Raw genomic sequence first — 26,566 nt, forward strand, 5'->3', positions numbered from 1 at the left:
TTTTCAAGCTTATTTTTTTACTTTAAATACAAAATTACAAATTACGTATCTTAGGTTCGCACCAAAATTATAACGTTCACACGTGTTCGTCTTAATAGCAACATGTGCCGGCACTAAACAAGTACGTAAAACAATTGATGGGTTATTGGATTGGGTGTGGGGGACAAGGATGACGCAATATGAACAAGCGAAATGTTCGTTTCCATGAGAATATAAAAAATATGGACTGAATTCTTATTTTGATCCGATTTGCCCTGTGATCCGATTAGCCTCGGTCTACCCTACTTCCCGTTACATACCTTTGAAACATAGTTTTTCCTAATCTTTCATGCACCACATGCGCGGTTGCCCGGGAAGTCGCGACTTAGTGTCCGTTAATTTCTTTTTGCCCGGGCAACTGACGAACAGCACTGCTCTATTCGCATATACAACTGCGTTAGTATATGTGTACTTAGTCAAAATTAAAACTCTATTATGTTTAAACCGATAGGAGTTTCGTGCAAATATTATTCTATAGTTGCGAGCTGTTTTTTCATGTAGAATCATTACCTTCCCGCTTATGCCTGCATAAAGTAAAATGTTAAGACTATTTCCATATGATTTTTAGAAATGTAGAAATTTCAATGACATTTTTACGACTGTCCCGGAAGGTTTACTTTACAGGGACAATCACTTAATCCAAAAAATTATTGTATCGACTTTTACTTGTATGATTATTTATTGAATTATTTAAAGTAACAATGATATATCAGATTGAAAGAGTCACTGATCAAATGTGTACATTTGTTTTACATATTAACTACTTTCACAGGTTTCTATCCAGGAAATTATGATCGTACTTCCTGGGATCGTATCATTGATATCCTCAACAGTAGGTGTTATCAGGATATACCAACTGTTAACAGTGCTTCCATCGTCGATGATTTATTAAATTTGTCAAGATTTGGTTCGCTTGACTATGAAACAGGTTTATATGGTTTACAATACATCAAGCGGGAAAGGGATTATTTGCCCTTGGAATCAGCGTTCTCTGGACTTACTTACCTCGACCGACGGTTCTCTGGACATGATGAGTCTTATACACAGTTCAAGGTTTGACATAGTGATTGTATAATATATATTCATTGTTTATTAAGCAGAAGAATGTGAACAGCATGCCATTATTATCGAATGGTACAATTTCTTTATATTCTTTAAATAAATAGATAATAAAAGATAACAGAGAATACCGATAGGTAAGAAACATTTAAACAGCAGATAGACGTAATGCTAACCGAAAGAATTATTATATAAATGAACGATGTACAACAGAACATTCAAATGAATAAGAAAATATTTTCAATCAAATTCCTTGTTCAATTTTAACATTCGCAAAGACTGATGTAAAAATTAGTAGGATTTATTATGTTATTATATTTCATCCAAACAATCCGATATTTCGGTTGAACGTGATTTCTTTTACGTACAATGTGATCATGTTTTGCATTAACATAACATTACAGAAAGTTGGATTTATTTGTTGATTCATAAGAACAAATTTCATAAATGTTTGCAGAAATTTGTGCTAGATCTCATCGAAGATGTATATGAAGATGTCGGTTACATGGATCGTGCGGGTGACGACAGATTAACTGTATTATTAAGAAGTAAACTGAACAAATGGGCTTGCAAGTATGATCACCCAGGATGTGTAGATACCTTCACTAAATTGTTTCAAGATTGGAAGAAGAACCCTAGTTTAACGTAAGGACATTTCTGAGGTTTTAGACATCCAGAGTCTAATTGAGGCTTTTAGGTTGTAACCCGTGTCGTTTCATAGCACTTATTTCTACGTGTTGCAAGCATTCTAGTTAAGTTTATCTGGAACCTAATAATACACTGATATGTATCTATACAGTATCCATTTGTATAGATCTATAATGTGTCACATTTAATTGAAACCGACGGAATATTTTGCAAACCATGGAAGATATGAAAAAATTGTCTTCGCGATAATTGCTAATAAATATTTTCCTTATGTATGTGACACCATAGAAGGGATTTCAAGGTCAACTTAATTTTTTTTTAATGGTACACTGTATATCTTTTTTAATAATAATATTTTAAAACGCATGCAATGGTGTGTCACGTAAGGTCATTCAGTTTATATTGTTTATGCATATTTTATACATTTATATTTTCTGATTACATACACATTTTATACATTTATACTTGATATTAAATATTTACAGCATCACACCGAACCAAAGACCCACAGCATACTGTACAGGTATTCGAAATGGAACGAAAGATGATTGGGAATTCTTGTGGAATCAGTATTATAACTCAAATTCAGCTGCTGAACAAGCAGTCATACTACAAGCTCTTGGTTGCACTGAAAATCCCAGTCTTTGGGAAAGGTAAAAGTCATGAAGTTTTTCTTCCAGCTTAGCGACGAATTTCATTCATATAATAGCATGCGTGAATATATAAAACCAAGTAAAATAAAACTTTCAATATATTCGTACGAAACTTTTATTTTATTCTGCATGTATCGGGTCATGTCACAAATTAAACACACCGAAGCAAAAGCTGCCTATTGTCAGGTGGTCCTGTGGCATGATACGCATGGCGATGCAATTATAGGTACGATGCATAAAGTACCCCCAGAGTCACGGTATGAATTGGATATGTGTCGGTCTCTTACAATTTTTTCAATTTGATTCTCCATCTAAATCAAATATATCGTTACTCCAGGGCTGTCATTATTTTTCGCCGTGTTATTCATAACTCTGTTTAAATTATGTACCTGTTATTTGATGAACGCCTATATAAAGGGATCAACAACGAGCGCTTATTGGGAACGGGAATATTGTATTGGGTCAGTGCAAAATTTGTTATGCATTTTGTTCTAAAAGAGTAGGCTAATAATAAATAAAATTGTAATTTAATAATGATTCAATGATATACACGATTATTCTTTTATAATTTATGTATTTCGAATAGAAATTTTTATTCCAATATAAAGATTTTTGGAACATTATTATTCAGTGAATTTATATACGTATATTATATTAATAAATTTACAGTTTACCACAAAGGGAGATTGATATAACAGCTTCTCCAAACAAATCCAAATAGGTCATAAACGTTTCCTGCGATGTTGGTAACGTTTATTTGTTTGAATTTATAATATGTTTTCAAAAGTTCAACTTCCATTTCATTCTAAACAATAACACACTCCCAATCGCGTTAATTTTTCTTCTAAACAACAATTCACTGTTACATTGACATCGACACATAATCTACTAACATAACTGTTTATGGTTTCAAGAAAACCGTAGCGACCGCATCATCTACAGAAAATCCATCAAACCTTTTGTACTAATCCTATATTTATCTTACTCATGTTTCAACACTATTAGTTAATTTATCAATTTAACTGATTACGTATGTTGGTACTTATAGAATAACGGGATTTCAAATAATTCTCATATAATGAAACCTGAATTATTAAATTATACAGTATATAACAAATTATTTGTAAATTATGCATTAAAAGAATGGAAATCTAAAATTGTTCATCACTAGAATGTAGATGTTCATGTGAATTATTTCTAGACATTACTTTATAAAAACAAGTATTAGGGCGACAATTTTTTCTTACCTTTCACAATTTTAATGAACTTCAAGATAGAAAAAAAAAGGTTTATACCGATTCTCAGTTGAATATGTAAAGTCTACAATTTAATCATCAGTAGACTCAATAATATAACCAGTAGATAGTAATAAATATAAATCTATGTTTAATGGAAGATACGACAATGTTTTACAATGAATCTGTTTTCAGATACTTATTGGATACACTCAAGAGTTTCGAAAAAAGCAGAATTCACAGACAAGACAGTACCTCTGTTTTCGCCGCGATTTCCGGTTCTGGACGTCTTGGAGCGGACTTTATTTTGGACTTCGTTGACAAATACCATACAAAAATGATCGAATTGTATGTACTTCTCATATACCTAAAGAACCATAAAAACTGACACACTATTCTCATTTTAGATCGCATAAAATCATAATCTAATATTGTAGAATTTCATTTATAATTTGATAATTTTACCTTTAGAATTCAATTATTTATCATTCTAATTGTGCAATTTTTCTTCCTTCGTACAATTTTGTAAAACTAATGTGCTTGACTTTACAACTGCAATTCTTAGTTACATTGAATAGAAATTATATGATACTGAGACTTTGAAAAAACGAACGTTGTAGAAAATTTCCATTTTTTATCTTCCGACAAATATGAATGACCATAAAATTGATAATCTGACTGTAATAAATATAGTTTTCATTCATTTAGATAATAATTATTCTACTCTAGTTTTATGGAACAGTTATCGATGGTTTATTCATGTGTTCACCATTTTCTGCTGAACAATGTTGTCATATTTATTTCAGCTACAATGAAACAAGTACAATTGCCAGTACATTGTCATCAGCGTCACAAGAATTCTCCACGCAAGAATCAATCGATAAATTCGAGAAATTAATCAAGACACACCAAACAGAGTTTAAAGAAATTTCAGACTCTCTGAACAATTCTCTCGAAATTGCGAAATACGAATTACTTTGGTTCAACAAATACAGTGATGCTATAATATCGTGGATAAATAAAGCTAACAATACCACCGTAGATTACCGATTACCTACGAGCATCGTACCACTAACATATTTCATTCACCTGAAACCAGAAATTGCACCCAACGATACATTTCCCTTTCATGGAACAGTAAAAATAGCAGCAGAAGTCAATGAACGCACAAAAGTAATCTTTCTACACTCCTCGGGACTAGTACACGATGCAATTAATGTTTCCGTCGACTACAAGAATTTGAATATCGTGAAAACAGACGCAATTAAGAAATACGATTTCATGACGATAGAACTTGCTGAAGAATTGAAAATTGGCCAGATTGTGAATATTCAAATAAGTTTCAGTGGCACACTGAACGATGAGATGCGTGGATTTTATAGGACCTGGTACTATGATGATAGTGGTCGTACAAGGTACAGTATAGAATACCTAATGTACAAACTATTCATTAATATAGGTACAGTCTGAGCTATTTAAATCGATCACCCTAAATATTGTAAAAAATTTCTTGACGTAAACGAAATTTTGTCTATATATTTTGTACAAAATTGAAGAACGGAACATTATGTTCCATTGTGATATGGAAGAACTTTGGCAAATTTTTATTATCACTTTTCAGTGTAACTCTGTCATGTCTTACTACATATTTCCAATAAGATCATTGGCAACATAGAAAGAATCAGTCACATGAAAGGAAATCGAAATAATAAGTCCAGGAGAAATCGTTTTGTTTCTAGAATAAAGCGAATCATGATTTATTATAATGTTTAATAAATCATAAACGATCCACCTTGTACTAACAATTTCCAAACAAATAAACAGACAAAATAACTTTACTTTAACGTGACATTTCGGCATACTACTGCGAATGAATAATTACAAACGTAGTATCTTCTTGTGACACAAAATAGTTCCCTTGGTTTTCCATTTATTTTTCTACCGGCTGCATTTTTTGTTTGTGTCTATGGATATATCAATCAATCATACTGTTCCAACCGTGTCACTTGTAAAATGTATCTGTGTGTGTGTGGTTTTCAAGGGACACGTATTCTCATAAATAAATAACAATATTTTCAAGAATTTCAAGAATCAATTATAATATTCCATTGGGTCGAATAATACAGAGTCCAAGGTATTCTTCAATGGTATAAATGAAAAATTTTCATATTTCTTTTCATCAGATGGTTGGCCGCCACCCATCTGGAGCCAGTTGGTGCCAGAAAAGTTTTCCCCTGCTTCGACGAACCCGCACTGAAGGCAAACTTTACGATGGAAGTCGTTGTCGCAGATGGCTACAGCGCAATTAGTAACACAGGGATTGAGTCTATAATCAGACACAAGTACGTATTTACAAATAAGTATATCCGTATAAGGACTTGTATGAGACACAAGTACAAACTAGTACAACTGGCATGATGCCATTTAACCCCTTCGCATCGATGCGAAAGCGTTAAGAAAACATCAATGACCTTCAAATAACCTTGAAATTAACATTGAACAAAAAGTTTGTTTATACCGTCAATTATGCCCCCTTGAACAGTACAACTTTTGCCTTGGACACTCTGTCATTCAATCCCCAAAAAATATTTAAGTATTTGCCTTATTTTCATTAGCAAGAATATTGAAACTTAATTTTCGCTCAAAAATGATGTATTTCGTGTGTTTATATTCACTGTGGCAAAAGTTCGGGCGAAGGTTTTTCCGTTGCGCACCGAAACTCGTTGTTGTTGAAAATTGTGAGACATCGAACGATCATCCATACATTCCCAATTCACAACTTGACGTATTAAGTTTGTTATTTCATTGTGCAACTCAATTTTCTTGAAAGTTCGTAGAATTTCGATTTAACGATATTTTAGTAATATATTTAAGGTACACATTATTCTCCACATTAATATCACTTAATGTTTACTTCACTTTAGATTTGTCGTATTTAGCTAATGTTCTTTTACATTTCCCTTCCTCTGATCCTTTGCTTTGGTATTTTACATTACAGACGAAGTGCATGATTAGCTTAACATACAATACCGTTTTACTAACAAAAGCTTCCTAAACGATCTGTTTTCTCTTGTATAATTACAGAAATAATGAGAAAACAATAACCTTCAAAAAAACGCCTCCAATGTCTACGTACCTTGTAGTCCTGGTCGTATCCGATTTCGCTGGGATAACGAACAGTGGTATTTATGGAGTCTGGGCCAGACCGAACGCACTTTTTCAGGCGCAATACGCTTTATCAGTTATGGAGCCGTTGGTGCGATTTTACGAAAACGCACTGTATATTCCATATCAACTGATAAAGCTTGACATGGTAGGGTTACCAGACTTTGCATCAGGAGCAATGGAGAATTGGGGTTTAATGACTTTCAAAGAAAGGTATGTATTATATTCGCGTGAAGAATCGACTACGGCATCACAACAGAGTATAACCACCGTTATATCGCACGAAATCGCTCATCAGTGGTTTGGAAATATGGTCAGTCCTGCCTGGTGGAAATATATCTGGCTGAGCGAGGGTTTTGCTACATATTTCGAGTACTTTGCAACCGCCAGGGTGAGTATTTAATGTATTTATTCACGATCAGTTTATTAATTAACCTAAGTAATTGATATTTATGTCTGAAATATCTCATTTTTACAAAATATTTTGTTCATAATTCTAGTATTGGAGGAATGATTTTTATGTTTGCTCTCTTCTATGGAGTTACTTTTACTCAGACCCTGATAGATTCATTGAATAAAATTATTTCAAAATGATCGTACAAATAATTAATGATATTTGAATTGAAGTAGATGTTTGAATCATGCTGCAATTGAAGTTACAGCTATCTTTTAACGTACGTTTTTATTAATAACATTTTATTGAACGATATTCGGAAAGTATCTTTTGTGGACAAGGTTACCTGAAACTTCACACAGTCATTTTGCTTTTACTTAAATGATATCATGTAACAAAATCTACGAAATTCTGAAAATTCAAAAAGACCATATGATGCATAACTTCATGTTTCACTAATCACGTTGGAAACAATGAATACCAATATGTACACATTTAGTTTTCTATAGTGATGAAATGTGATCATATACGTATACATATACATATGTATGTAGATACATGTACAACATTGCGACAGCCCATAAATTTCAAACTTCTGTTCAAGAGCTAATTAGAAATTAATGGAACTTACATATTTTGTATAAGAATATATTTCGTCGTTCTATAATTCACTATGCCCTTTCCACTAAGTAGAAAATTACGTTTCATTTAATATGCATTCACTAGTTATTAAAAAGAAACGAGTTCATTCTTACACTTAACATTTCACATACTTATTTCGTTGAGTTAAGTAAAACTAAAATCGGCTATTATTATAACTGATACAAAATTCTATTTATCAGGTGACAGATTGGAATCTCGAATCTCAATTTGTAGTGGATTACCTTCATTCAGCCCTTGATGTAGACAGTTCGTCATCGAGTCATGCCATGACACACGAAGTATACAGTCCAACCGAAATTTCGGAACTATTCGACACAATATCCTACGCTAAAGCTGGTTCTGTTATAAGAATGATGAGAGCATCATTTGGTGATGATGTATTCTATAGGTCTCTTTACGGTTACCTCCAAAAACGGTAAGTCTTATTCTTATATTCAAAAAACTCCGCCCAAATTAGACAATTTATAATAACAATCGGTAGATTTAATGTAGGTATACATATAGTAACGATTGATGCTGAAAGAATGATTTATTGTTCTTTATATGAAATACATTTCGCAGAGTGTTAGAAAATTAATGGTAGTAGGAAACTTTAAATAATTTAATTAAAATTCCTGGACTCGTGTGATTTTTCAGTGCATAGTGAATCAGGTTGGTCCCTCACACCGATTTTCAAATGATCCAATTACGGTGTTTATGCTATATGGTAGTTACACGAGGCCGATTCTGGATCACGTATCCAACGAAAATAGTGGTCACACAATTACATTCGTATGTAAAGCAGTCCTAACCTTTGGCTCCAAAGGAAAGTTCTCACGATATCTCACGCGTAAATAACGCAGACCTAACTTTGAGCGAATAATTTGGACATTGATGACTCAGCATAGTTTGGTCATTGGTGACCCAGCATATGAGTCATATGACATTATATGTTGCACAATTGTACGCGTATGTAAAACAGACCTAACTCTCGTCCTGTTGCACACGTAGATGAGGCAGATCTAACCTTGAGCGAATAATTTGGAAATTAATGACACCCGCATATGATATTATACGTGGTACTTTCCGTTATACCATGTACTCTTGCACGGGTATGTAAAGCAGACCTATATCTGTTTTTTCGGCTAACATTTTGTCGACGTCGTGCGGACCTGTGAGATGTTAACCTCAAAATCTTAAGCTGAAAATATGCAACATCGTGCTCCCTACAAGCAGCATTCAAAAGATTCATTCCATAATCCCCTCGCGCCAATCGTTATGGCATTCGCGAACCAGGCCCGCAAAATTGATATCCTGGTACGTGTTGTTCGAATGGTAAAGTATTTATTGCATTGTTTAAAAGGCCTGTGCCTTCAATAGTTCTATGTATATGGAACAGTCCCTTATCATTGATGGAGGTCTGTCAATGTGCGTACGTTGATCACTGACAAATTCAAAAAATCAACTTTCTTTTCATAAACTAAAAAAATCCAACAAAACATAAAAATTTTAATGTGTGGCATTATAGAAATAAGAACTAATTCTTTTCAAAATTCGAAACGTAGCAATTCCAACATAACTCCTGTCGGTCTCACAGACAGAAAAACGCTCCTACAGGCGCGTGCAATTCTCAAAAGTGTACATGTGGTTACTGACGGGTGTGTCAGAACTATTTAGGAAGCTACAAGAAACGGCAGGGTGACAGCGTAAATTGTTTCTAAAATACAGGCGAATTCCGATTTCGTTCATTTGTGGGACCGACACGTGAATCTAAGAAAGTTAATTTATATGCTCAGTAATGAAGACCGAACTAGAGAACACGTGTATTCGTTTGCGAATGAAGCACTATAGGCATAAGCATTCAGAATACTTGTAGTTGTTCTGTTTTACATCACCGACTTCTAAAGACCGAAGCGCCTGGAAAACTATTCACGGCCCAATTAATTGTTTTATAACCACTGATTTGAAGGAACAAAGCAACTTCCTTAAAGTCTCGTTCGTACACACTGTATTTTTATATACAATAGCACAAGATTTATAACAATACAATCCTACTCCAACTCAAAAAGCCACGTCAGGACCAACTACGGGCACTTACGTACACCATTCACAGAACACGTAACTTACCACTTACAAGAAATACACAAACCAAGTCGATAATAGCACAAATAAACAGCGATTTAGACATATTTCTCGAACATGGGAAACGCATCTGGAATCGCAAGTACAAACATCATGATCACGTCTCGAGAGCTGAACTTATTACAAGGCGACAAGACTGAAACTCATGCAATAATTTCATTTTATAGACAGAACAGAGAAGCCACGCCACAAGACTTGTTTGATGCGTTCAAACAAGAAATCACTGATCCTAAGCTTCAAAATAGGACTTACAATATCATGAACTCGTGGACCACACAGCCAGGGTATCCTGTAGTACACGTTAGCATACAAGAAAATCGTATACAATTACAACAGAAAAGATTTCTCATTGATCAAGGGAAGGCTAATTCTAATACTAGTTTGTGGTACGTTCCAATTACTTGGACATCTCTGTCTAAACCTGATTTTAATGATACGACACCAAAATACTGGCTGAACATCGCAAAGGATACCATCTCACTTTCATATGAAGCTAAAGATTTATACATATTTAATATCCAACAAGCAGGTAAATTAAAAAAAAAACGTCAACTTTAATTTCAATGAAATATGTATTTTGAACCGAAGGGATTTAACATAGCAATCTAAACTTTCTCCGCTTTAAATCTAGTATGACAATGGATGTCCCGAAACGTTTATATCGTCTAGAATTATATTACAAATTATATGACAATAATTTACTACGAACAATTGTTACCTAAAGCTGGGAAATTTCATTCAAGCTCCTAGATAAAACATATGTTATTATTTGATGAAGGAATTCAACTTTCCTTCGATGATTTCAATACGATTTCAATTTAACCTTAATTCCAGGCTTCTATCGTACAAATTACGACAACAATTATTGGAAACGAATAATTGACTTCTTGAAAAGTAAACAATACACAATGATACATGAAATCAACCGAGCCACGATCATCGATGATTTATGGAACTTCGGTAGAGCAGGTCACGTTGACTACGAGATCGTGCTGTCTGCAACACAGTATTTGGTCAATGAAACTAATTATGTCCCATGGAAAGCATTCTTCAAAGGTTTAACCTTCTTGCGGCGACACGTTCAAGGCAGGGATGCTTACGACGCTTACAAAGTATAGTATTATTTTTATGAAATGCAATATCTAAAATCGTTTTGAGAAATAATGTTTCTCCAGAAAAGGATAGATTATATTCCTTAGACAAAAATTGGTTTGTTTTTAGTCTGACCACACTACATTAGAATTGAAAATTTCAGGGTGGTTTTATAATTATGCCACGCAGTGTGTGTCAGTCATCGCTCATTGTGTGTTCAAAAGTTGTTAACCCATAATGATACCTTTTTTCTTGAACTGTCTAACCAACTCTGAACGACTGTTTACCTTGAACTGTTCCTAATCAACTCTGAAGTTAATTGGGGACAGCTCAAGCATATTTTCTTGTCCATAACTTTTTAAAAAAACCAGTGACAGCTATAATCTTCAAGAACGTACTCCGGAGAGTGTCCTTGAAAACATATACATATATATCAAAGTGAGCTGCCTCTCCTAAACGTAAAATTTACCGTAAAAATTCTCACTGTTCTAGACATAATGGGCAAGGCAGTCTTCTATAAACCATTTCGAGAAAATAGCAAGGTCATGAAAAACCACTATGGGAGTGTTACTATGTTAATGTTGATGTAAACACTTACTCGATTCATTCCTCCCCGGAATATTTTGAAAATATCTTTTTACTGAATTTTCCAAATTCCACTGTCTATTGTTATTATTTGTCATATAAAACAGTAGAGAAGGTTGCAACGAAAACGTAAATGGTTCATCCTCACGAAAAAATTATTTGTTACAGCAATACGTGGCCAGAATTGCTACCCCGATATACGATTGGTTCGGACTCACGAATGCTCAATTGTCTAAGCATGAAAAGCAACTATTAGCAATGCTAGTACGAAAGTGGGTATGCGAAATTGATGCCGCTGACTGTAAGGATAATGCCTTGCGAATGTTTTATAACTGGCAAATGGGATATTCTAAAAGGTTTGCAGTGATTGAACAATTTAGTAGAAAAACACGATTTCAGAGAAACTGATTTACACATTGGATTTTACTTATTTTGCAGAATAATGCCAAACTTCCGCAGTGCTGTGTATTGCGAAGTTGTTAAGTTGAATGACTTTGGTAAATGGTATACTATATGGACGTTGTACTTGGAATCAAAAGTGGCTTCAGACAAGTCGTTGATCCTTCAATCTCTAGCTTGTACTACCGATAAGCAATTGTTGTACCAGTAAGTGGGTTGTTACAAATTTTAATTTCTATGCAACACGAAATAAAAAACATAATTGTTTATTATTTTCCACCAAAGGCTTCTTCATACAGCCATTGAAGACAATGGTAGAATTAGACGCGAGGACAGTACTAGTGTATTTTCTAATGTCATAGAAGCCAGTCTAGAAGGCGTTGACTACGTAATGGATTTCATTAAAGCTAATTATATAGACATAGTCGAATAGTAAGTAAATTACCTATTATGAAATACTTAAAATGACTCATGTAAAACGTAATAATATTTATGCTATAATTTTTGTTCAACAGCTACAGAGGAACATCGCAAATCAACAGTATCATTAATGCTTTAGCCAAAAGAGTGACCACTGAAAATCTCTTGTCAAAGGTGATTAATATCCATTACAGTTCGTAAGAAACACGTTTTTCCTTCCACAAGGTGTTTTGAACTTCAGGATGAGATACGATATATCATTTAATAACCTTCACAAAATGTCGATTCGACATGCCAAATTAATTGTAAAACGATGACTAAGGAAGATGACATTGAGTATGATGTTTCGATTCCGTATTATCAATCGTTGAATATACAGGCGAAAAAAGTGTATAGCACGTCTGATGCGACGGGTTATTTCACACGACAGGCGCGCTTTTCAACAGTTTCACGGGCTGCTTTCATTCATTTAATTTTATTTTATTCATTAGTTTCATTATACAGGGCTCTCGGGATTATAGTCTCTAACTCGGGTCCGCGAGGGGACGATAATCGTGGATTACACGAAACGCTTCTGACCCTCGTGAATACGTTTTTTTCCCGAAGCTCGAGCCTCGGCAACTCGCCATTGTAGCATTCGAAACATAGAAAAGGACAAGCCAGTGAAAAACAGAGAGAGAGTTTCGTTTCCTCTCGTCGACCGATGGTTACATTATAGCTGACCTCACAGTCCCATTGTGTGTGTACTGTTTCGGCCACTAATAAAAGTACATGTGACTGGAGGTGATCCAGCTACATTTAATTCGTCGACATCTCTCTAGGCAGTCGGTAACGATTGAACGCTTCGACTAATCGGTGTACGTTCACCCGCTCCGTCCGTCGAGTCCATCGAGCGCATACATTGTTGCACGGCGCGCTGAGACGGCTTTCCATTCACGAGTCAAAAAAGATTACATTCCCAGGTATCGGGGAGACAACACTAATGCAAGGATGAAAGTTTTTTATTTTTGATTCGTTGTTGCTGAAACTTTTACTAGTATATTGGTGAGAGTTTTCTGATTAAAATGATACAAAACACAACATAATTTGGATCATATTTATTCATGTAGAAAGTGTTAATAGTTCATATTCGTTCAGTATCGCTTCTGATAAATCATAAGTAAATATGATCCAAATTATGTCGTGTTTGGTATCATTTTAATCAGAAGAATCTCACCAATATGTTTATAAAAGCTTCATTAATAAACAACCAAAAATAAAAAAGTTTGATCGTTGCATTCGTATTGTCTCACCGACACCCGGGAATGTAACCTTTTTGTGGGCTCCCAACAAGTGCGCCGCAGCAACAAAGTATGCGGTTGCCGAGTTCCACGGCCTCGCTCCCCCCCCCTGCCCATCACAGTGTTGATGATGACGCCTGGACAATAATTGCATATCAACAATGAGTCAATAAACGCGAGTGCCCTGTATCATCGATTGAGCCCGTGTGTCAGCATGGAATCTGAATTAAGTAGTATAACCCCTCTAATTATGATACCTAGACGCGTTTCACGCGTATTTTGCCCGTATTTTCAACAATTAATAAGTCGGAAACGAAGCCCCGAATGCAATTTCGTCATTCATGACTTTCGTCTTAATTTAGTATGTAGAATCCACTCTGCCAAAGTGTCCCACATTTTTATTAACACACTGTATCCAATTTTATTTTGATTTCTATTATTACGAGACTTCTGGTATAATAATATGAAATGACAACATAAATGATTTCATGAATATCTTATAAATTTCTGATAAATTAAACTGTTTGACACGTAAAAAATTTTGCAATTTTCAATAAGCATTTCTAATAGATCTTTCTGAGCTGAATAAGCATCTGAAAACCGTTTCTTTCGAGCACGTCCAGTTTTTGAAAAAATCAATTTTATTTTAAATTGAAATTTTTTAGCTTCAGAGCTGTGTTGTGCTTTTGCAGTAATACTTATTCAATTTCTTTTGACAGGAAATAATTCTCTGGACTCCTCCGAATGGAAGGATATAAATTGTTATTATATTATAAACGTCTAAATATGTTTAAATAATGTTCAAAGAGAAAATGACACCGAAAACTCACCTATTTTTACTGATATTCTTCCATTTATTTCAAAAACTAAGAGTTTCATGTCAAATGGAACTGAATAATCATTACTGCAAAAGCACAACACAGCGTAAAAGTTTAAAATTTGTAATTTTCTTGAAAATTGATTTTTTCAAAAAGTGGACGTGCTGGAGAGAAACGGTTTGCAGATTCGTATTCAGCTCATAAAAATCTAGTATGAACGTCTATTGGAGGGTACAAAACGAAAAAAATTTAAATTCGTTGAACAGTGTTATCAAACTTTACACTACTTACTTCATAAACATGATGAACAGGTGGACATAAAACTTTTCTGAAATTAATGGGAAATGACGTTTGTCAATAGTATGTGTTAAGAGTAATACATACAGGGTGCTACCGAATTGGTGGTACAAGCAGATTGCAGATAATTTCCTATACGAATATAATTAAAAAATGCTAGACTTTATTTGTACGGGGCTTAGGTACGGATACGCGTCCATTCATGTCTACAGGAAGTATACGTAACGGAAATACATATTAGCCCAGTCCTAATCATTTGAACCAATGACTAACGGATTTAAAAAATCAATTTTCTTGAAAACAAAGCCTCGGAGAAAAAATTGTATTCTGCACTTTTACTTAATTTCTCCATATAGAACACATTTTGACAACTTCCACTACCATTTCAGTCGCACTATGCATGTCTCACGAATATTATAAAAACAAAAATTGCATTTTACTCTTACTCCATGACTAGTAGGAACTTAAAGATCTAACATACATTTGATTAATGTACCCAAGTAATAGTCATCATTTTGAAAATTCTGTGCATTAGCTGTCCTATTTCGAAAATATTGCAGTAAGCTCTAAAAGCAGTTATTTATAAACCAAAAAATGATTTCCTACTATCTAATTCTTACGCTATACTCTCAAGTATACAATACTAAAAATATTGTTACAAGAATTCTCTGTAATTGCAGTACACCGATTTGATCACTTGGTTAGCTACACAGAATCTGATATTTAAGAACTCGTTGAGCTTTTACAAAAGTATCGTGGAACAAGAGTGGTCCTGGGCTGAAAACAACATTCCAAAGATACAGGAATGGATAGAAACAAATCATCAAACAAATGACTACCGTCTACCAAAATCATTTACTCCGTTGAAATACAACATCTATCTTACTCCATACTTCGAAGCGAAGAATTTCCAATTCTTCGGAACAGTTCAGATAGAGATGAAACGTTTTGTGAGCACGTCCCGTATAGTTCTTAATAGTCACGAGCTTAACGTGACGAAAGTATCAGTTTACAATAGTAAAGGAAACTTGACCAAAGGTGAACAATTAGTAGTAAGCAGTTTTTTCACGAACGAGGAGACTCAAATGCTCAAGATATTCATGAACAAATTCATAAAGAGTGAAAGCATCATCGTTGAGATCGAGTATACGGGATACTTAAATGAAAACATGCAAGGCTTTTATCGAAGCTATTATCGCAATGATAATGGAACAATACAGTGAGTAAAAAGTTAATATAACCATTCTTCTAGCGTACAAAACATCGACATATACATATAATCCTGGCCCATATGTGCACACATTGTTTCACAGGTACTTGGCGACCACGCAGTTCCAACCCACTCATGCTAGGAAAGCGTTTCCTTGCCTCGATGAACCAGCTTATAAAGCTACCTTCATAATTAACATCCAAAGGCCCGTAAACTACATAGCGCTTAGCAATATGCCAAGTCTGAAGTTGACGTCGTCGAGGTAAGTAAACTATTATTGATTACAATTAACTTCACTAATCTCACAGGTTTCATAATTTAAATACATCTTAAACACTGGTATGATACATAGTAAATAAAACGGTCACTTGGAAATAAATTGTCTTTTGTTTTTCAAAGCTAATTAGTATTATTACCTTTGTCGTACTACTTTTAATGTCGTTACCATAAAAGAAAAGTGTCATATTTGAAAAATTGTTTTCACAACGCTTTGAATATATAATATTTTACGCGTTTTACCTTATCGAATGAGTTCTTGCGAACTTGTGAGAGGTTGCCGTATATAAAGCTACTTAACTTCTAAACCATAAAATATTCCATACACCCGAAAATGCGCACCGCTAGCGCTGGTAGCAAAAATGAAAAAAAAAAACAATCAGGTGTTACATATTAAAAAATTAGTGATAAATTTTGTCAACTGCCAACAAAATTCATGTAATTTACGGGTGTTTTTATGTTTACCATCGATTACTAATAGTAGCGATAATGCTTTTAGCATTTCAGGCTATGTATGGGAAACATTTCGAGAAACTGTGAAGATGTCGTCATATTTAGTCGCGTTTGTCGTTTCCACTTTCAAACCTGTGAGTAAGGAATCCACAGCAGTAAATGTATGGAGTAGACCCAAAATGGCAGAAACTGGCGATTTTGCACAGTACGCTGCTCAACGAATGCTTGACTATTTATCCCTGGAAACAGGCTTCAAGTACACTCTACCGAAACTGGATTTGATAGCAATTCCTGACTTTTCAATGGGTGCAATGGAAAACTGGGGGCTTGCTACGTTTAGGTGAGTAAATCTCTACATTAATTGTTTTGCCATACTCTTGCACCATATAGCTTCATAATCGTCAAAATAGCTCAAACATCATATAGCTTTGTAGTTACCATCACTGGTAAATATAATATAATAATAATAGTAAAAATATAACAAAATTTCTAAAAGTACTAGCACTCGTAGGTCTAGCACAATTTCAAGTTGAATAATCATCTTTACAGAGAATATGCGCTTCACTATGATAAAGACAAAACGTCAGCTACATACACTGATTATATAATAACTATAATAGCCCACGAATTATCTCACATGTGGTTCGGAAATTTGGTGACCTGTGATTGGTGGGAATACACCTGGCTCAATGAAGGATTTGCTGAATATATGCAGTGGGTTGTCTCTAACCAAGTGAGTTCTTGCAGTTACTTTTCAGTTTCAATGCTATTGACTTGTAACTATGTTTAAGCAAACCTGTTACAGTTTCGACCTACCCATGATTTCGACGATCTCTTCGTGGTTCACGAATTGCAAAATGCGATGCAGAACGATGATTTCATGACGTCACACCCCATGAACCAACCTGTCAGTAACCCTTCAGAAATAGCTAACGTCTTCGACAGTATTGCGTACGGAAAGGGTAAGTGGTTATCAAATATTTAAATTTCACATCCAACTTTACAAAAGTAATCGTATTACAGCTTCCAGTGTCATACGTATGATACATCGTGCATTCGGACCAAACATCTTCAAGGATGCAATAAACCGATATTTAAAAAAACATCAGTACAGTACTGCGACACCAAAAGATCTTTGGAAAGCCTTCGATGAAGCAATCAACGAAACCAGAGAAGTTGGGGACCCGCATGTCGGTATGGAAGAAATAATGAGTAGCTGGGTCAACGAAGCTGGATATCCTGTTGTGACAGCATCGTTATACGCAAATAAAATAACTTTAACACAGGTATTTCGTAGTTTGAATTAAATTTTTAGTGATTAGTCCAACACCGCATGTTGATAGTGATTTCCTTTTCCTGGAATCATTTCATAGTTGTTAGGATCCCGACACTCTGTTTTGGTCGCGATCGCGGGTATTTGCACTAAGGTGTCGTCTTATAACTGAACTATATTTATTTACAGTATGTACACTCGCGAGCAAACTCGGCTTCCACTAGGGGAAAAAGTGACGTAGGGAAGGACCTCCTGCCATTTGGTTTCGGGAATTATTGAAATGTATATCAAATTAACATTCAATTTAACATTTATTTCGGTACCTGAAATAAATTTTGCTAAATGGTAGGAAGCTCTTTTCTTGCGCCACTTTTTCCCCTAACGGAAGCCGAGTTTGCTCGTGGGTGTACAGAAAGAGCCTGAGTGCTATTAAATAAATACAACAATGAACCTAACTGTTCACTCAGAGCTCCAACCTAATTGTTGGACCGTTCCAAAATTTGTCTGTAGGTGTGACTGTACTGAATGACTGTTTGCTTGTAAATGTCTCTGACTAACTGTGTCAAAAAACTGTCCGGAAATATGGTTGCTGGGCCCGTGCATCCCCTCCATGCGCCCTTGGCGCAATACTTTAAAGGAGAGGGTTGTCGCAACCCTCTGACGATGGGGGTGGACGGCAGTTCGGCAACATCGCGGACTTTTCTGTCAGTTCCACTTTCTTCACGCGGTTCCGAGAAACCGATAAGTCCCCGCGCATAGGTACCGTCCCGAAGTCTGGGGTTTATGATACGTCGATGGTCATGCATACACTTCCAAGGTGGATCTCCTGCACATTTGGTTGCCACATGTCAGGAACACGTTTCCTTCCGAGGGTTCCCAATCAATTTTAAAAATCCGTGACCGTGCCATACACCTGTGTTAGCGACGAGCGCTAACAATAGTAATCACGTGAAATGATATGTTTTGTACAAATACATATGTTACTGTCAAAAAATTGTTCTCTAAGTATTTCGTTGATGGGCAACGTATTGTACATACATGGTGTGTTATAAGGAGTTTAGATGTTTCCTCGAGTGTATGGATTTTGGTTGAACTTGCATTGAGTTTGTTTGTGACTTCCTGAGTGCTGTTGGTTTATGCCGTTTTAGGTGGTCGGATCATTCAAGGGGGAATCTTGAGTTGTTTTCTGGTTCTTATATCAGGAGTTGTGAGTTCAATTTCTTTCGAGTACTTCTGTATTCTTGCGTAGAAGGGATGTAACAATTTGCGTTTGTGTTTGTTCTGATTCTCTGTTTGGATCTAAAAATTCGCGCGCCGAATTTTTTTGTGTTTCTAGTAATGAAGAGCTGTAGTTAAGCTTAACTGTTTTCTTCTGACGGATAATGGTAATATATTGGCATCACTCAGTGTTACGACTATTGGGTTAGTTTTGGAAGCGCGGATGTTCATTCGAACTCCTGAATTTTGGATTGGTTCGATCATTTTAATAATGTTGGGTTTAGCAGAGCTGTACACTATGGGTCCGTAGTCCATCTTAGAACGGATCACTGCTTTGTATGTGTTAATTAATATTTGGTGTTCGGCCCTCCAATTTTTACTTGTCAAGTTTTTAAAAATATTTAGTCTTTTGTTGCATTATCAACACGAATTAAACACCCTTCATACGGATGGTAGAAACCTTTTCCTAACATTCTTCGTAAGTGAACAAAATAATTGAAGCAAATTCTAAATTAATATTTGTATCCTAATATATGAAACGATACGTCCTGTATATCAAAATCAACAAATTTGACTCGAAAACTTATTTACTATTAACTAAGTAAGGCAAACATAACAACCAAGTCCCAGTACTACTGTTCCACTTGTAATCCTCCGAAACTATCTCTTTCAGAAACGCTTCTCCTCTCGTAGAAGCGATCGATTAGGGGTTAATTTCTTGATACCAATCACAATAGCATTTGCCTCTAACCCTGACTTCATAACTACTGAAACAAATATATGGATGGGAAAAGGTATTATAAACATTAAATTACCAAATGCAACGGAATGGTTCGTCGTCAATGTTCAACAAAGCGGTTACTACCGCGTAAATTACGACTACACTTCGTGGGACCGTTTAAGAATAGCGTTGGACAAGCCAGGTCACAGTCAAATCCACGTGACGAACCGTGCACAAATCGTCGACGATGCTCTGAACCTAGCCCGCGCTAAATACATGAGCTATGATTCGGCGTTCGATTGCATAGCTTATTTAACCAAAGAGGTGGATTATCTGCCATGGAAAGCATTTTTCAATGGAATGAGTTATATAATTCAACGATTCGAAGGACAAGACGGTTATGAACTGCTCCAAAGACGTATTGTGCTTCTGACATCGAATATGTTTGAGGAACTCGGTTTCGTAGATTGGAGCACCGAAACTCACTCGAGGCAACTGAACAGAGAACTGATTTTAACTTGGGCGTGCAAAATGGGCAACCCGAAGTGCGTAAATATGGCGAAGGAGTGGTTTATGGATTTTAAGACAAGGACTCAGAAGGGGTAAGGTTTCTCGCATTGTTACAGTCATACATACATGAGGTCGAGTAGTATTTACAAGCGGGCACTTAGTGCTTCCTTATGGAAAAATACGAAAAAATATCTAGACAAGACCTTGTTCATCCGACGCTTAGTTTTCGTGGAAGTCAAATTTGAAAGTCCATTATGTGCGTATGCAATTATAGCTAATTGTAAAATATAATTCACCGAGCAACGTATAATGTCTATCATGTTTGTAAATAATTTCTTCCAGACCAAAAAATAAATATTCGTCTAAGAGAAATAAAGGTGAATAAACTATAAAATGTATACGACTTTCGTTCACAGAATATTGAATAGAATTTCACCAAATGCGAGGGCAGCAGTTTACAGTACAGCGATCAGAAGTGGAACATACGAAGATTGGGAATTCTTGTGGCAACGGTATCTGAAAACAGAGTTTGCTACAGAGAAGAAAATCATACTGGATGCTCTTGGGTGTACAACGAATAGAACTCTTTTGAAGTCGTAAGTAAAAATCTTTCTTTTACTTGAAAACTATTATTTAGAATACAAACATAAATCACTTAAACAGTATGTAATTGTGTATGTTATTTTCTTTGTATGACACGTTTTCTTTTATCATAGGTATATTTTACGTGCACTGAATCACGATTACACTTCTGATATTCGTAAGCAAGATGTCAACGCAGTTCTAGCTTCTATTTACAGCAGTGGGCAGTTAGGATTTAATGTGATGTTGGACTTCTTGATAAAAGATTATGGAACCCTTTACGCATTGTAAATATCCAAATATTTATCATTTAAAGAGATAATGGTATATTAGGATTAATGTTAACTGAAAATACAAAATTCTCTCTTTAATTTTGGTTCTTTTAATTACACATTATTAAAAGCATATATTACAAACGTACACCGGCTATCATTTTTTCAGTTACGGCAACTGGGGAGGTGTCGGAAGCTTGTTGTCTAAATTAGCATCTCGTACTTCCAATGAAGATCAATTGAAAAAGGTAAATTAATATTTTAATATTAATATTGAATAATAATATAAATCATATCATTAAGATTGGTATACTGATAATGTCCTATTTTGATATAATATTCCAAATTCAAAGACTATACCAATAGAACGGAAAAGTGCGAGATGGAATACAGCATACTGGTTTTGCAAATTTCAGAAACTGTAATTATATAAATTAATTGAAGATATTTGTCTATCTGTTTTATGAATATCCATTTATCTTACAATTGCAAGAAATGAACTATGACAAATAAATTAATCTAGTTGCTATTGAGATCTAGGTTCAGTTGTAATTATTACACACAATTATTGTATTAAATTTTGTGAAATTTTGTAAAATAAGCAATTATTATGATTACATTTAATTACAAATTATCGGTCAATCTAATTTTCATTTCACTAACGGCGAATTATGATGATGTCAAATGTTCTTCAATTCATGGGTGTAATTAAAACTTGCATTTTTATGAAACACACATATTTTTTTTTGTTACAGATCACTGACTTTGTGGAATCTAAAAAGGAATTGATGAAAGACATTTCATCTACCCTTAACGCAGCCGTATCAGCCGCAGAAGAAAGTGCTTCGTGGTACTTGAACCACAAGTATACAATTATTCGCTGGTTAGAACGCCGTCTTATCGATGAAGACCCAAAGAACGTAGCTGTTTCAAACAATTTTAGTATAATCTCTGTGGCAATAATGACATTAATCACGTATATATTAAGTTAATAAATGTTATACGTTATAGCAAATTATATCAGTAAATTCAAATGGTTAATATTTGTATAATTCTAATTGTATTTATTATATTTCTCTAACCGAAAATGCGGACCAGTACATATTTTTTGTTTCACATGTGACTATCTATAGCACATAGAAAGAGGATTATAGCTCTAGGAGTCATAGATTTGTACTCTTGTACAGGATACTTACCAGGATGGAAAAGGACCTGTTTTCGGAAGAAGTGAGTAGTCCTTACCTGATATAAAGTTTCTGTTGATGCTCCCAACTGCGCGATTATGGCATGGCTAGAAAGATGGCACAGCTATTTTTGAGAAAATATGGCACTGCTATTTTTGAGAAAATATGGCACTATTATTTTTGAGAAAATATGGCACTGCTATTCTTCAGAAAATATGACACTGCCATTTTTAAGAAAATATGGCACAGCTACAATATTTTTGAGAAGTAGGCTCCACTTTAAAACCAACACATATTTCATAAACGTTGAAAACTCCATGAAAAGTGGAAGTCCATATTTCGGAAATTCCGTACTATTGTAAAGTCTCCGTCCACTGAACGTAGAAAGGAGCATTGTTTCTCACCCCCTCCAAACAGACTGCGCCAAAGCTGTAACAGAGGGAGCGCGGGTTGAACTTTTAAAGAACTGATTGGTCAATTGGCAGGACCAACAAAAAATTAATTACAAATTGGGAAGTTTCTAAATTCTAGAACCTCCAATCGTTTTCCGTCGCGTTTTAGCGAAGCGTATATTTATATGAAGCACTTCACACGAAACGCAAGTTTTAGGAGTTGCTGTTGCTAGATGGCATGTTACCATTCAGTAAAACGCTATGGCCGGTACAGACGAGCGGTTCGCGGCAATTTGCCGCCAAATTTCCGTCGTTATTTTGTTTTTTGGCGCTTGTGGTCAAGCAGTACATGCGTTTATTTTAACGAATGCAAATCTGCGTCGCAAATCGACTTTGAAAACCTGGTGTATACACGTACAATTGAATAGGACTTAGCTAGCGTGTCTGTTCATTGCATCCTGTTTCCACTTTGACGACTACACTCATTTCAGATTAATTATCGAATTTGATTTTCTCGAAAACGAAACCTCAAACGAAAAAAACGTATCCCTTTTTTTCGGCTTATTTTTTCTTACAGAACCACCACCCGGCTGGATGTAGCACGATTTTAAGGACACCCTATATTTTTATTTTGTTATTGTTTACAAATTTTCCACAGACATATGAAATTGATTTATTCGGGTATAACAGGCGACATCAAAATTTTTACATTAAACCTTTTTGTCGGATATATTTTTCACCAGAAATATACAGAAATCGTTGAATTGTACATAAATATTTTGTGAACTACGTTTAATAGATTAATTATGAATAATTAAACGATATTTCAATAACAATTACATTCACAAATAATTTCGTGAATGTTTCTCGTTTACTATCAAAGATTTTGAAACAGCCATAATTTCGAATTAATAAATAATAGCAAACAATCGCGTTCGTCGGCTCGAAATTACATTCATCGCAAACGTCTCAAATCTTTTACATTAAAAAATAGAATGAACCAATAATTGTGTAGCAGTCAAGTATTTCTAAAACTTCAACAATTCGAAGACAAATGAATTCAAAGAAATGTTATACTGTCCAGGAGCAATTGTGTTTGTAGTGGTGCATTAAGTGATTTCTTGTTTGTAAATAGAAGCATTCAGTTCGTCGAAGATCGTAGATTGATTGTTTATCATCAACATATTCATTGCCCGATAATTTTTTACCGAGCTTGTACTGTATTTTGATCCTGACTGACTTTAAAAAATAAACTTGATTCTTCTATTTAGTGATATAGGTCTAATGTCTCTGACTTAACTCTAAGTTAGATTTAGATTCGTTCTTTGAATTATTTCCACTGCTTCCTACACATTCGATTGGTGCTCGTGGACAGTGAAACATTTTTTTGAAACAACTTATCCTTAATCGTTACACACACGAAAACCCAGCGCTGCCCAAGCTATTATCGTACGTAGATCTAGCTTACCATTGACAGGTAAACCAAAAACATAACACTGCAGTTGCCATCTGTGTTCAAACGTACGAATGTTTCGGTTCTCTCTCTTCTAGTTTCTCCGCTACTCTCTGTTAGCAACGATTTGCGGAGATCTAACTGTAAAGATGCGTCTCCACTGGTGTTCGCAAACAGTTTAGGAACAATAAACGAATTGTTCTTCCTAGATGTTCTACTTGTTTCTTATGACGTGTTTGCAATATATAGTTATGTGAAGTGCAGTGGTAATGAAAACTTTGCGAACTTCTTGCTAGCATTGTTTGCGAACAATGTTCATGAACTGTTTGCCAGTGAATAAGCACCTTAGAATGTGCTCGAGGGAGCCACACCCATGGACAGCACTGCAGTAACCCACGAAACTTGTTCACATACAGTTACGCGATTTATTCATTTTATTATTTACAACCGAGTAAAATAAGTAACAGAAAAATGTCGAGAATATATCTCTGATGGGCGGGCAAAAGAGCATAAGTCAGAAGTTTTGCAGAGTGACACCTGTAATATTTAATATAATGTTTAATATTGTAAGTGCTTTTGTGCGAAACTAATAATTCTGATTTATACTCTTTTACCCGCCCACCGGAGATACGTATGTAACGCGATTGGGGAAACAGGTCAACAAAATAATTTTTAATAATGAATATACGTGAACAGATAAGTCACTGTAGTTACAAAATTAAACGAATGCCACCAGTTAATGGACCACTCTACATAAATTATATTTTGCGCGGGGAATAAGACAATTTGAGATCGATCGAGGTGTTCGCTAGAATATTTAACCTCGTTTCTTTCGTATCATCATATGGTGCGTACTAACATATAATGGCAGGGATCGCCCCATATTATCTATGCCCTAAACATCTAAGTATTCCATTATACATACCGGTCATCCCGTAATAAGTGAACGTGTGGCAGATGTAAATTTATCGGTTCAAAATGGTAAGAGAAGTTCATATGTATGTATATACAAAGTATCATGTAACTGGTGATATAACCGAATAAGGGGTGATTCTATGTGAAAAAATAAGTCGAAAATATATAATACAATTTTTTCGTTTGAGACTTCGTTTTCGAGAAAATTGACTTTGAAAATTAATCTGAAACGCTTGTATTCCCCACGGTGGTAGGTAGAAACGGAATGCAATGAATAGACTGTAGAATTTAATGCAAAATGATGTTGTATAAAGTAATTCTTAAAGACGAGAACAAAGGTGAGAATTTCTTTGTTCCCTGAAGTATCTTTTTGGTTTAAGAATAGAATAGAAAACTTGTGATTGAAAACTTGATAACTAGTTGTGTACAAGTTTCCAGCAAATTGCCAGCAATAAATGACAAAAGTTGCCAAAAAAAAATCATAGTCATCTGGTTCCGCATTTGACTTGGATTTTGCAGGCAACGCCAGCTGACAAAATGGTAAAGCAAATTGGCCAAAAGTCTTGCAACATGACCTATGTAAAATTGAGGGCAAAACCGGAACAAGGTTTGCCCGAGCCAATTGGCTGCATATGTTGCAAGTTGTTTATAGCAAATCTTGCATCAAACTTGTAGCCATAACTTTATTACAGGCATTGGACAAAATTTGGCTTTGCAGGTTTGGCTGACTGGGAATGAACAAACGTGCTAACCAAGTCCTATTAAGTTGCACCACACATCCAGGAGATTTTTAAAGTTGATGGTCTCGAAAACAAAGTATCAAATGAAACGATTTTATTGACATTTTCGACTTATTTTTTCACGTAAAATCGGCCCTACGTTGTACCGCCAGTTACATGACACCCTGTATATGTATAAGTGTATACCCTATTTGGTCTAGCGGTCGAGCCGTATCAATCAATATCCGTGTAACTTCGTTACAGCCAGTTCAAAAGATACGGTTTTTTTACCGATTCGATCATTTTGAGGAGTCAGAGTTGGATTTTCACTGAAGACACGGAATCGTATAAACGCTGCTTTATTATGGATTCGGCAAAATTACCGAATCGGTAAAAAAATCCGTATTGTCTGAAGTGCCTCTTACAGGTAACCGAAACTATTTCTGTTTATCAAATTTGATTTTAAATAATGATAAAAATTATTACTATCAATATTATCATTATATATTAATTTTAGATA

General features: G+C 35.0%; 1 protein-coding gene across 1 annotated transcript; it reads left to right on the forward strand.

Moving 5' to 3' along the window:
- Positions 1–169: 169 nt before the first annotated feature.
- Positions 170–22,634, forward strand: LOC107191201. The gene is made up of 27 exons (XM_015580177.1): positions 170–194; positions 812–1,092; positions 1,556–1,743; positions 2,232–2,399; positions 3,830–3,982; positions 4,441–5,049; positions 5,818–5,976; positions 6,719–7,190; positions 8,036–8,271; positions 10,145–10,506; positions 10,812–11,089; positions 11,823–12,010; positions 12,093–12,260; positions 12,339–12,485; positions 12,569–12,647; positions 15,549–16,087; positions 16,182–16,340; positions 16,854–17,147; positions 17,357–17,540; positions 17,613–17,769; positions 17,831–18,093; positions 19,972–20,621; positions 20,946–21,125; positions 21,246–21,398; positions 21,553–21,631; positions 22,139–22,248; positions 22,571–22,634. The coding sequence occupies exons 1-27, from the start codon at positions 170–172 to the stop codon at positions 22,632–22,634; spliced, it is 6,345 nt and encodes a 2,114-aa protein (XP_015435663.1).
- The last annotated feature ends 3,932 nt before the right edge of the window (positions 22,635–26,566 follow it).

This window comes from Dufourea novaeangliae, unplaced genomic scaffold (genome assembly GCF_001272555.1).
Source record: "Dufourea novaeangliae isolate 0120121106 unplaced genomic scaffold, ASM127255v1 scaffold235, whole genome shotgun sequence".
Taxonomy (NCBI): Eukaryota; Metazoa; Arthropoda; class Insecta; order Hymenoptera; family Halictidae; genus Dufourea; species Dufourea novaeangliae.

What these genes read in the sequence shown, in the direction of transcription:
- LOC107191201 (XM_015580177.1), top strand. Translation starts at nt 170, where the DNA reads ATGACGCAATATGAACAAGCGAAAT. An exon ending in AATCCCAGTCTTTGGGAAAG is followed by an intron (nt 2,400 to 3,829) that starts GTAAAAGTCATG and finishes ATCTGTTTTCAG; the next exon opens with ATACTTATTGGATACACTCA. An exon ending in CATACAAAAATGATCGAATT is followed by an intron (nt 3,983 to 4,440) that starts GTATGTACTTCT and finishes TATTTATTTCAG; the next exon opens with CTACAATGAAACAAGTACAA.